The sequence below is a fragment of the Oncorhynchus keta genome, chromosome 2, assembly GCF_023373465.1.
Source record: "Oncorhynchus keta strain PuntledgeMale-10-30-2019 chromosome 2, Oket_V2, whole genome shotgun sequence".
NCBI classification, from domain to species: domain Eukaryota; kingdom Metazoa; phylum Chordata; class Actinopteri; order Salmoniformes; family Salmonidae; genus Oncorhynchus; species Oncorhynchus keta.
Window position 1 is genome coordinate 55,220,055 of NC_068422.1, and position 13,017 is coordinate 55,233,071.

Here is a 13,017-nt window from a genome sequence, read left to right on the forward strand (position 1 = left end):
ATGGTCATAAACTGTACAGTACAAGCGGAGAAGTATAAGAAAATTGTAATTATTGTGAACGCAGCTGAACATTTTTGGCGTCTTCGTGATTTCAGTCGAATGTTCTGCCATCACAGGAGCCTGAGGCTGTATAGGGATCTATTTTGGAATGGACTGTATTGAAGATGTGGGATGTTTTTTGTTAGTTGATTTGTCTAATTTCGTATGATGTCGTTTTCCCCAATACAATGGTTTTTATTTTCACATGTAATACCCCGTCCAGCTGGAGGCGGTAATGCACCATTAACGTTTGATACCATCCGCCGTTAAACCCGATTGAAGAAGATACAGATGGCCAATCACATTCCCTGTGCATTGCCCCTCGACATCACGTGACTCCTCACCTGGCAACAACCGCGACAACAAATGTGGAGCAGTCATCATACAAGTTTGTTTACCCAGACGTTATCCAAATGTGAATGCGTTTGCATGAAAACATATGATTCCCAGATCACAGTTGAAGAGAAAATGGTAAAACAGAGCATCCAGATCTTTGCCCGCGTAAAACCCACTAAGAAACCGGCCTCGGTAAGTGCATCTTATTTTGTGCAAGGTTAATTTGGGTCACAGCATAGGCTAATTTGTGAAGTAACGCGTTACTTCGTGGAGTTGAGTTTAACAGTAATTGACTATGCATAGGTCAGCTTGCTTTATCCCTCTGCGGTATTCACATGGTTACTTAGCCAAGCCAGCTACTTAGCTAGCAAACAGGTTTACCAGTCAGTCAGAATTGCCTGTTTCTGCTCAACTTCGACTAACATGGATAAAGGCAGGCTAACGTTATAGTTAGTTAGCTAATTAATTTGCTAGCTATCATACAGTAGGCGTATGTTAATAATTATATATTGAATATAAGTAGACATGCACTCATAATTGACTGTAGCGCAAATAAAGAAACCACAAGCTACCGGTGGCTGAAAACACAATCATCGTGGGATGAACAAGTGACGAATTTCCGGCCAAGGGTGGTCCATTTAAAAATCATTCCTCGCCCCGTGCCCTGCAAGTGTTTATCTTTATTTTTTAATATTAACACCAATCAATACAGGAAGTATATGTGGGAACAGGAGTGTGTATACTCGCCAGACATCATGAAACGTCATCAGAAGTGTTCACTTAATTTGAGGGGATAGGGTGTTGGGATGGGCATTCCGGCTCTTTTCAGTGAACCGATCCGTTCAACTCAGCTCACCAAACGGCTCCCAAACGGCTCTTTAAAAAAATTGTTTTTGTATTTTTTCAAGTCAAAGTTTGCGATAAGTTGACTATGATTGGTGTTAAAACAATTCTCATTAAAATATTAAATGAAATCATACTCTACTTTAACCACAATGTTTTTAAAAATGCATTTGTTTGTTATGAAAAAGAATGCTATTAAACCTTTGCATTTAAAGTATAACTTTTTAATGTTTTTAAACAAAATGCATAAAAATCCAACCATTCAAAGCAATTACAATCTGAACAGCATAATAGAATATTGCACCATATCAAAGAAAAATAAATAACAATGCTCAAAACTTCAGCATCCCACTTAAAACATTAAACTGGCCCCTCTTTTCTCTCTCTTCTTTATTGCCATGTTATAACCAGCAGCACACAGCAATGCTGACCATATTTTGTTTTTATGAGAGATTTTACAAGCTGCCTCACTTTCGAGGGGATGTTGCAGTTTATTCTCTCAGTAATTATTTGTCCTCTCAGAGGGAATGGATGTGGACACTGCAGTCTCCCTTTCACGACTTTAGTAAGCCGTGAGAAGACAGAGGCCTTGTTCTTCCACCAGCTCAGAGGATTTGCAGATCTTTGGAGGAGGGGCTCCTCCAAATAGGATCAGACCTCCATTATGGCATCTGCTGAGGGATTCCTTCGTGGTGCATCCCCAGTTGCTCTCTCGTCAAACAGCATCCAAACAGCAGACATTTGTGGCACTACTGCTGGTGCTTCTGCTCCATCTGCTCCCTCTTCTTCCTGTTGCCCTAGTGCCTGAGCCAGCTGACTGCTGGGGCTGACCCTCCCTGCTGCTGAGGTTATTCTTTGAAGAGCCTCATCAATCGCTCTGGTTTCACTGAAGGCTAACTTATTAAACCTGTGGTGAAGTGCAGCAGTTTCTGATAGCATGTGATTATATTCCATTCTGTGGAACTTTCTGTCCATTGATGAACGTAGGGTGTCCGTCAACTCTGTCACATGTCCTGTGGTTACATCTGCTTCTCTCTGGTGGCTGGCTGTGATTTGCTGCAGACCCTTTACACAGGAGTATCATTTTTGAGGCTGTCACATAGCTGAAAAGAGAGAACAGTAACTTATTAGTTCAAGTTCATGTTTTGTCTACTGATACTACATTCTCATCTACTGCTCATATACATATATAATACTGGATTAAATAATGATGTAGTAATAACTGCTTACTACTCTCCACTGATCTCCACAGTGACCTGCTCAAAGGGTTCCAGGACTCTGCACACCTCCTCCACCACCTCCCATTCCTCTTGGGTCAGAGCATCAACAGGTGCATTGACAATGGCCAGGGTAGATATGATGGCATCCTTTGACTCAAGAAACGGCTTCAACATATATAATGCTGAATTCCACCTTGTAGTGCAGTCTTGTTTAGTCCTCAGCGCAGGCATCCCCATCTGACGTTGTGTAGACTTGAGTTTTTCAGCACCTACTGTGCTGTGGAAGTATTCCACAGCTGCTTTCACTTTGTCCACAGTGGGCTTCATCACCTTCAGACCATCTCTTACAATCAGGTTGATTGTGTGGGCAAGACATGGATGATGGGTCCAGTTGAACATTTTCATGGCTTTGGTTATGTTAGCTGCATTGTCGCTAACACAACAGACCACTTTTCAACCTACTTGCCATTCTCTGGCCACTCTCAATAGTTCCTCTGCCAAGTTCTCTGAGGTGTGTCTGTCGCTGAACTCAAAGCAGTCCAGAAGACAGCTAGACATCGAAAAATCTTCAATGAAGTGACATGTAACTGACATGTAAGAAGAAGTTACCCTTGATGTCCAGCAGTCAGTGGTTAGGCAAACTGCAGTAGCTTTTTGGACTCTTTCCCGCACTGAAGCCTGTGTGCTCTCGTACAGTTGTGGAATAAGTGCAGTTGTGGAATAAGTGAAAACCCCAGGGAAGGATACCTTCCTTCCTCACTCTGCCTTAGCCCTGCAAGTGTAAACTCATCAGATGTCATGATAGGTCATCAGAAGTGTCCACTTAGTTTGAGGGGAGAGGGTGTGTCTGTTAAGTTTTTGGAATGCAGCCCTTGTCTCATACTGTCACGGTTCATGAATCCACTGCCTCTCTTTCTCTCTCTCTCTCTCTCTCTCTCTCTCTCTCTCTCTCTCTCTCGTTTGTGTGGGCGTGGTTCCCAATCTCGGCCTGATTGTCTGCGCCAGCTGGAACCACTTATCTTCCCTTTATATGTTCTGTAACCAGTGTTTCTTGTTGTCAGATCTGTTACTTCCCTGAGGTTGTGTCGTGTGTCTGTGCTCTTCTCTCGCCGCCCTTGTGTGGATTATATGCTGTGCTCCTTCCTACCCATCCGGACACACTCCCCTGGATTTCTCAGCACGCTATCATTGGAAGATGCGCCCTAGTCCCTGGGTCGGATTCCGTCTGAGTACAGTCTGTCTGTCCTGTTGCTGTTGTAACTGTATTCATTAAACCATCGTTGCTTGCATCTTGCATCCGCCTCTGTATTGTCACAGAACGATCTGACCATACCATGGATGCAGCGAGTTCAACGAGTCTGACCGAATTCATTTCCCGCAGTATCACGAGAATGGATCAACAAGAGGAGAACATCTCCAGCACAGATCGGGCAGTACAAGCCCTTGCGACGCAGGTATCCCAGCTGATCCAACAATTACAACATCTGAGGGGTTCCGCTGCGCCACCTACACCGGCAGTTCAACCCGCCCCGCCAGAGCCGGATTCCCAGCTAGAGCCACGGCTACCGACACCAGAGGGTTATTCAGGTGATCCTGACTATTGCAGAGCCTTTCTTACGAGATGTTCCATGCATTTCTCGTTGCAGCCACGGACCTTCAACCGTGAACAGTCTAAGGTAGCATTCATACTCACACTGCTATCAGGCAAAGCGGCTCTTTGGGGAACGGCGGTGTGGGCGAACCAGGACCCATGCTGCACCTCTTTCCAGACACTCTCCGAGGAGATGAGAAGGTCTTCGATCGGGCCGTGGCGGGTAGGGAGGCGGCCAGACTACTCGCTGACCTTCGCCAAGGAGACCGTTCAGTATCGGAATACTCCATCCAATTCCGCACTCTGGCCGCAGAGTGTCAGTGGAACGAGGAGGCGCAGTGGGACATGTTCCTGCATGGGCTGGAGGACCGGATCCAGAAGGAGATTTATGTTCTGGACCTTCCCAGGAGTTTAAATGGACTAGTGGAACTAGCCTTGAGGGTCGACGCTCGTCTGAGTCGTATTGGCCGCCGAGCATGCCCTAACAGACCATATAACGACACGGAGGGCGGGCATGCCAGCGGCGGGAACACGGCCAGTTCAGCCTCCGCTCACAAACCCATGCAGCTGGGGGAGAGCTCGCCTCTCCCGGGAAGAGAGGGAGAGGCGGAGATCCCAAGGACTCTGTCTCTACTGTGGTAGAGCGGGCCACTTTATCCACTCCTGCCCGGTAAAAGATCAGGCCCGGTAGTAAACATGAGGCTACTATCGGGTGGTGTCACCACAGAGAAGACCTCATCATCTACTCTCCTCCCGGTAAGACTAAGATGGGCCACCCACACGCACGACACCCAAGCCTTACTGGACTCAGGAGCAGAGGGTAATTTCATGGACTTCAAGCTCGCTCACAAACTCCAGATTCCTATCACCTCACTCACGCACAAGATATCCGTCATCGCTCTCAATGGTCAAGAACTCCCCAACATTTCTCACACCACTGAACCTATCACACTCATCACTTCTGGCAATCACACTGAGACACTATCATTTCTACTCATGGACTCACCCCTTGCACCATTAGTTCTCGGCCACCCTTGGCTCACCCAACACAACCCCAGAGTTGACTGGGGTCATAATTCTATATCCATGTGGAGTAACAAGTGTCTTGAGTCCTGTTTAGTGTCTGCCTGTTCGTCTGTGTCTGATTCTGTGTTTCTAGAGGAGGCAGTGGATTTGTCTAACGTGCCCGTTGAATACCTCGACCTGAAGGAGGTGTTCAGTAAGTCCCGTGCTGCTTCTCTTCCTCCGCATCGTCCCTATGACTGTGCAATAGAATTATTGCCAGGTGAGTCTCCGCCTAAAGGCAAGTTATATTCACTCTCTGTTCCTGAGAGGGAGGCTATGGAGAGATACATCTCTGATTCTCTGGCATCTGGATTCATTCGTCCTTCCTCTTCTCCAGCGGGGGCGGGGTTCTTCTTTGTGGGAAAGAAGGACGGATCTCTGCGTCCTTGCGTTGATTACCGTGGGTTGAATAACATCACAGTGAAGAATACCTATCCCTTACCGTTGATGTCCTCAGCCTTTGAAAGGTTACAGGGAGCATCCGTGTTCACTAAGTTGGATTTACGTAATGCATATCATTTGGTTCGCATAAGGGGGGACGAATGGAAGACCGCGTTTAACACCCCAGAGGGCACTTCGAATATTTGGTCATGCCTTTTGGGCTATCCAACTCCCCAGCGGTTTTCCAGGCACTCGTCAATGACGTGCTGAGAGATATGATTGATCAGTTCATATATGTTTACCTGGATGACATACTGATTTTTTCTTCTTCTCTCCAGGAACACGTTCAGCACGTCAGACGAGTGCTTCAGAGGTTGTTGGAGAATGGACTTTTTGTCAAGACGGAGAAATGCATTTTTCATGCACAATCCGTTCCATTCCTAGGTTACATCGTCTCGACTGAAGGTATTCGCATGGATCCTGACAAGGTTAAGGCTGTGGTGGATTGGCCAAGCCCAGATTCCCGTAAGGCCCTACAGAGGTTTCTGGGATTCGCCAATTTCTACCGGCGTTTCGTTCGCAACTTTAGTCAGATAGTCGCTCCTCTTACCGCCTTAACCTCCCCAGAGTGCCGTTCAGGTGGTCCGATACAGCCGAGGCTGCATTCGCCAAACTCAAGAGCCGCTTTGTTTCGGCTCCCATCCTCATAGCTCCCGATCCCTCGCGTCAGTTCGTAGTAGAGGTGGACGCTTCAGAGGTGGGGGTAGGTGCGGTACTTTCCCAACGTTCCTCTTCTGACGACAAGATGCACCCTTGTGCGTTCCTTTCCCATCGGTTATCACCTGCGGAACGCAACTACGACATTGGCAACAGAGAGTTGTTGGCAGTGAAGTTAGCACTGGAGGAGTGGCGCCATTGGTTAGAGGGTTCGGGGGTACCTTTTATAGTTTGGACCGATCACAAAAATTTGGAATATATCAGAACCGCCAAGCGACTCAACTCCAGACAGGCGCGGTGGGCACTCTTTTTCGGACGTTTTGACTTCTCTCTCTCGTATCGCCCGGGTTCCAAGAATGTCAAACCCGATTCCCTTTCTCGCATTTTTGACCATTCCGAACGCCCATCCACTCCCGAGTGCATCCTACCCGGGACCCTAGTGGTATCCACACTCACATGGGAGGTTGAATCGAGGGTCAAAACGGCCTTAGAAGGGGTAACGCCTCCGCCCGGTTGCCCGCCTAATCGGTTGTTTGTGCCGGAGGGGTGTCGGTCCGATGTTATTCGGTGGGGGCATTGCTCCAACGTAGCGTGTCATCCAGGAGTCAGCCGCACTAGCTTTTGGTTAAGCAACGCTTTTGGTGGCCACTGATGGCTCGTGACATTCACAGTTTTGTCTTGGCTTGCTCGGTTTGTGCCACTGGGAAGACTTCTAATCGACCCCCAGATGGGTTACTCCAACCGCTGTCGGTCCCTTCGAGACCCTGGTCCCACATCGCGCTAGATTTTGTTACCGGCCTCCCGCCCTCCCAGGGCAAGACGGTGGTGTTGACCGTGGTGGACCGGTTCTCGAAGGCGGCTCATTTTATTCCCTTGCCTAAATTACCATCTGCCAAGGAGACAGCGGTAGCTGTCGTGGATCACGTCTTTCGCTTACATGGCCTGCCGATGGACGTAGTTTCTGACAGGGGGCCCCAATTTGTGTCCAAGTTTTGGCAAGAGTTTTGTAGGTTACTGGGAGCGAGTGTCAGCCTGTCTTCAGGGTTTCATCCCCAGAGCAACGGTCAAACGGAGAGGGCCAACCAAGATTTGGAGAGAGTGTTGCGATGTTTGGTTTCTAAGAATCCCTCTTCCTGGAGTCAACAACTCTCTATGGTTGAGTACGCTCACAATTCGTTGCCAGTGGCAGCTACGGGTCTCTCTCCGTTTGAGTGTAGTTTAGGTTACCAGCCACCTATCTTTCCCAGTACGGAGTCCGAGGTCACTGTTCCTTCCGCTCACGCTTTCATCCAGAGGTGCCGTCACGCATGGAGCAGAGCCCGTGAGACTCTTCTCCGGGTGGGGGCGCGCACCAAGGCTAAGGCCGATCGCCACCGGTCGAAGCCTCCGGTATACGTTGTTGGCCAAAGAGTGTGGCCAACAACGATTATTGCAACTACCCACAGTAATTGTGTGCTGCTCGTTGAGTAGGCCATCAAGCCTTAAACCACACAACAAACATTGCCCTGGATTTGAGTATTCAATGGTCTTCCCCATCAGTGTTCTCCCCTAATCACGAGAGTGCCTTTTATGTCCTTTAGACGTTGTGTGTGTGTGTGTGTATATTTTGATAAAAATACTTTGAATAGAAGTGTGTTTTCATTCCAATAAGTTAGCTAGGCCTATTCATTTTCTCTTTACATTCCAATTCTGGCATGTCCCATGTTTGTGTCTAATTTCTAGGAAGATTTGAACTCAATTAACCTTACATTTTCACCATCATTGTAATGGACTAGTTAGCTAGCCCATTTAGTTGATTAGTGATTCATTTACATTTGTCTCTCAGGGAAAAAGGGCAAGCCTGTAATGAGAACTGACATCTGGTTTATAATTTGGTAAATCTATACAATTATTTTCAAAATAAACATTGAACATCTGTCGTCAAATCATAAAAGCAGGTGAGCTGGTTCTACTCTGGCTATTTTCTGGTGTTTTTGTGGTGGAAAACTGAGCGCGTCAAGCATTACACGCCAACCCTGTTACCCATAGATAGGCTAGAAATGGATAACAAGTTCAATTTTGGTATTTTGTTAAGCTTGCATTCAATTAGCTTTCCATGTTCCACACAACAAGCTTCCATTCATCCTGTCACAAGAGGAGTTATGGCTGATTTAAAGAATAAGTCGTCAACCCTTTCACTTTAATTGTCCCCTTTTAACCTCTTGAGATGGGAAAACATGTTTATGGCAGAAGGTGACATACAGTGTCTTCCTAAAGTATTCAGACCCCTTGAGTTTTTCCATATTTGTTGCATTACAGCCTTATTCTAAAATTGATTAAATAAAACAATCTACACACAATACCCCAATTTAAAAACAGGTTTTTAGAAATGTTACCAAATTTATACAAAAAATAGAAGACCGATATACCTTATTTACATAAGTATTCAGACCATTGCTATGAGACTCGAAATTGAGCTCCGGTGTATCCTGTTTCCATTGATCATCCTTGAGATGTTTCTACCTGTGGTAAATTAATTTGATTGGACATGATTTAGAAATGCACACAACTGTCTGTAAAAGGTCCCACAGTTGACAGTGCATGTCATAGCAAAAACCATACCATGAGGTCAAAGGAATTGTCTGTAGAGCTCAGAGACAGGATTGTGTCAAGGCACAGATCTGGGGAAGGCTACTAAAACATTTTGCAGCATTGAAGGTCCCCAAGAACACAGTGCCCTCCATCATTCTTAAATGGAAGAAGTTTGGAACCACCAAGACTTCTTAGAGTTGGCCTCCTGGCTAAACTGAACAATCGGGGGGAAAAGGGCCTTGGTGAGGGAGGTGACCAAGAACCCAATGGTCACTCTAACGGAGCTCCAGAGTTCCTCTGTGTTGATGGGGGAACTTTTCAGATATGAATTACACATGCTACCAAAATGTGACTTGCAGCACTGATGTGGCCTGTAAACCAGGAGTTTCAGACCATTGCATTAGGGTGTAACTAAGCCTTAAAATAATTGCCTAATGGTAATGTAGAGACTCACTTGGTGAAGGCTACAGGACTGAAAAGCCAATGAATACAACAATCACATCTCTTTTGCTAACAATACAGTTATGGATGGTAATAATTCACTCGAAAGGCAAGGCACACTGGGAAATATACAAACAAGGTCCAAGAAATTCTCAAATTGAATTGTATGTTCACTCAACCTAAAATTCAAAGTTGAGTGAACATATAATTGAACTTAAGAATGAGGCCTGTGTTGGTTCAGCTATATAAAATATTGAGCAAACTCACAATAGACTCACAATTGTACATTGAATCAACCCACCCACGTAATGTATAAATGCCTCATGAGTTTAGTACAACCGCTTTAACCTAAACTTTTCCATTGTTTGTTTTTGTCATCATTTGAGTCTACACTGCATGTGGGGACAAGCACTGTGTGACCACAATGCATTTCTATTCTCTGAAATAGCCCTATGTCTATTGTTAACAAGCTAGCCTTGCAACAACTGTTTAGGCCTAGCTACAATACGTAATGATGTCTGACAACGCAAGAATAACAAGCTAACACTTCTTCCTTCAGGTATACTGTGTGGACAATGGGGAGCCGGCGGGTTCCATACTGGAATTCCTTGTACCCAAGGACCTGGCTGACGGCTTCATAAACAACAAGAAGGAGACCTACAAGTTCAGGTGAGCATCGGGCAAACACACATCACATGCATCATGGATCATGGTATTTCTATTGTCATTAGGCTTAGAACCTAAAGGCTCAGGTGTAGGGGCTTAGGTTATGACTTTCAACATGTTTTCTACTACAGCGACATGCTGTGGTAGAATGAAGTTGAATGAAAATGCATTTTAGCTGACACTGATATATGGTTGTCACTGTATGGTCATGTTGGGAAGGATTTAACCACTAGCTCTAACCCTACCCCTGCGTTTAAGCCTCACTCTAAATAGTTGCTCATCAATTCCTTCTGGTTGTTAGCGGGATATCCACAGAACTACATAAGGGCAGAGTGTCTGTGCAAAAGCATTTGCCTGGCTACCAAAACTCCTTGGTCTGGCCAAACGCTACGCCACGAACACGGATGTTAGTTTCTTCTTCGCAATGAGTCTGGATCTGAGTACCTCCCACGACCCTTCACCGAATGCAAAAAAAAAATATATATATATATATATAGTCCGTCAGATTGGTCCAGAAAACAATGGTTTGGCTTTGATCATTGGCTTTGATACTCTGATTGGGTCGTCTTTAACCAATTGCAAATGACTTTGTTTTGTAAAATGCCCCTCGTCACCACAAACAACTTCAATGATGACAGTCTCAGACTAAAGTATATAGTGAACGACAGAGCAGTGGAATAATTTAGTGTGTGTAACAGGCAACAAAAGCATAGACATACTTCTCTTTTCACATAGGCCTACCTAATGGCAAAGATACAATGTCTGATTCACTGTGGCGGTGAAGCCTGCTGTCCTTATAATACAGGGAGAGCCCTTCATGCCACGCTTCCAAGCCCTCAATTCAAAGTTCTGTAGTCAGCCGTGGCTATTGAGAGGCCTCTTAACCACAACAGCCTTTTAATAGATTGCGGAAGTTCCCTTGCGCCTGTTGGAATAAAATCCCTCATGGAAGAGCATTAGGGGCGGACTGCTCCCGATAGATCTTTCCCATCTTCCCAGGGACATTATTTGGGGTGTGGCTGGCTTTGAAGATGACTTAGCCTAACTATGCCCACAGTTTGGAAAATAATTTAAAGGGGTAAATGAGATTGCTACAATGATTTTGGGACTTTTATATAAGTAATATGTTTATTCTTGAATAATATAAATTAGAAATACACTGTATAAAGAAAAGTATGCGGACACCCCTTCAAATGAGTGGATTTGGCTATTTCAGCCAGACCTGTTGCTGACAGGTGTATACAATTTTGCACACAGCCATGCAATCTCCATGTACAAACATTGTCAGTAGAATGGCCTTACAGTGACTTTCAATGTGGCACAGTCATAGGATGCCACCTTTCCAACAAGTCAGTTAGTCAAATTTCGGACCTGCTAGAGCTGCTCTGCTAAACTGTAAGTGCTGTTTTTGTGAAGTGGAAACATCTAGGAACAACAACAGCTCAGTTGCGAAGTGGTATCCCCACACAAGGTCACAGAACGCTACTTGCACACTCATCTTCTGCACATCTATCACCCCAGTGTTGAATTTGCCATACTGTAAAAATTTTGCCACTATGGTCTATTTATTGCCTCACCCCCCTTATCCTACCTCATTTGCACACACTGTATATAGACTTTTCTATTGTATTTATTGACTGTATGTTTGTTTATTCCATGTGAAACTCTGTGTCGTTGTATGTGTCGAACTGCTTTGCTTTATCTTGGCCAGGTCGCAGTTGTAAATGAGAACTTGTTCTCAACTAGCCTACCTGGTTAAATTACGGTGAAATAAAATAAAAAATAAAATGGGACCGCCGAGTGTTGAAGCGCGTAGTGTGTAAAAATGGTTGTACTTGGTTGTAACACTCACTACCGAGTTCCAAACTGCCTCTGGAAGCAACATGAGCACAAGAACTGTTCGCCGGGAGCTTCATGAAATGGGTTTCCAAGTCCGAGGAGACCCTCACAAGCCTAAGATCACCATGCTCAATGCCAAGCGTCGGCTGGAGTGGTGTAAAGCTTGCCGCCATTGGACTCTGGAGCAGTGGAAACGCATTCTCTGGAGTGATGAATCACAGTCTGACAGAGCAATCTGGGTATGGCAGATGCCAGGAAAACGCTACCTGCCTGACTGCATAGTGCCAGCTGTAAAGTTTGGTGGAGGAGGAACAATGGTCTGGGGTTGCTTTTCATGGTTCGGGCTAGGCTCCTTAGTTCCAGTGAAGGGAAATCTTATTGCTTCAGCATTCAATTATATTCTGTGCTTCCAACTTTGTGGGAACAGTTTGGGGAAGGCCCTTTCCTGTATCAGCATGACAATGCCCCCGTGCACAAAGCGAGGTCCATACATAAATTGTTTGTTGAGATCGGTGTGGAAGAACTTGACTGGCCTGCACAGAGCCCTGACCTCAACCCCATCGAACACCTTTGGGATGAATTGGAACGCCGACTGCGAGCCAGGTCTAACATCAGTGCCTAACCTCACTAATGCTCTGGTGGCTGAATGGAAGCAAGTCGCAACAGAAATTTTCCAACATCTCATGGAAAGCTTTCCCGGACGAGTAGAGGCTGTTATAGCAGCAACAGTGGCATAGCTCTGTCTATGAATTTTAGAGTGGTTACATTTATCTATCCCCATCCCTCAGCTGTTTACCAAATCAGCGGCTGGTGACCGATTGCCCCTTAAGGAGTACGTTCTTCAGTTCACGTTTTGGGTTTATTTAATAAGATATTTGTCTCAAATATTGTCTCAAAATCCTTTTTTTGCTTGTCCTTTGTATTGGCCTAATGGAGATCATGGGCTGGTTTCCTGGACTTCGATTAAGCCTACATCTGGACTAAAAAGCATGCTTAGAGGAGAATCTCTACTGAACATTATTTTCAGTCCAGGCTGTAACCCCGGCTCAAAGTGTTAATTTACTGCTGTGCATAGAAGTAATGATTTCTCCTCTATTTAAAGTACAGTGTGTGGAAACTCATTTATTTTCCCACTTCCCTTCAGGTTCCAAGAGGTGTTTGATCAAACAGTCAAGCAAGAGGACATATTTGAAGCCATCGCCAAGCCAGTGGCAGACAGGTGAGACACCCTTTAACTTGTTTTAAACTTCAAGTTTAGAGTGAATCTTTGAAATGTTTTGTTCTAATTTCATGCTAACCACTTTAACA

General features: G+C 45.4%; 1 protein-coding gene across 2 annotated transcripts in view; it reads left to right on the plus strand.

The window, feature by feature from the left end:
* The first annotated feature begins 399 nt into the window (after window positions 1-399).
* Window positions 400-13,017, plus strand: part of kif6 (kinesin family member 6) — a 198,922-nt gene continuing 186,304 nt past the window's right edge. For both annotated transcript variants that reach the window (XM_035800834.2, XM_052478795.1), the window contains exons 1-3: window positions 400-567; window positions 9,764-9,873; window positions 12,854-12,928. In XM_035800834.2, coding sequence (XP_035656727.2) covers window positions 406-567; window positions 9,764-9,873; window positions 12,854-12,928 — 347 coding nt within the window. In that variant the 5' untranslated portion in view covers window positions 400-405. The remainder of the gene's footprint in view (window positions 568-9,763; window positions 9,874-12,853; window positions 12,929-13,017) is intronic.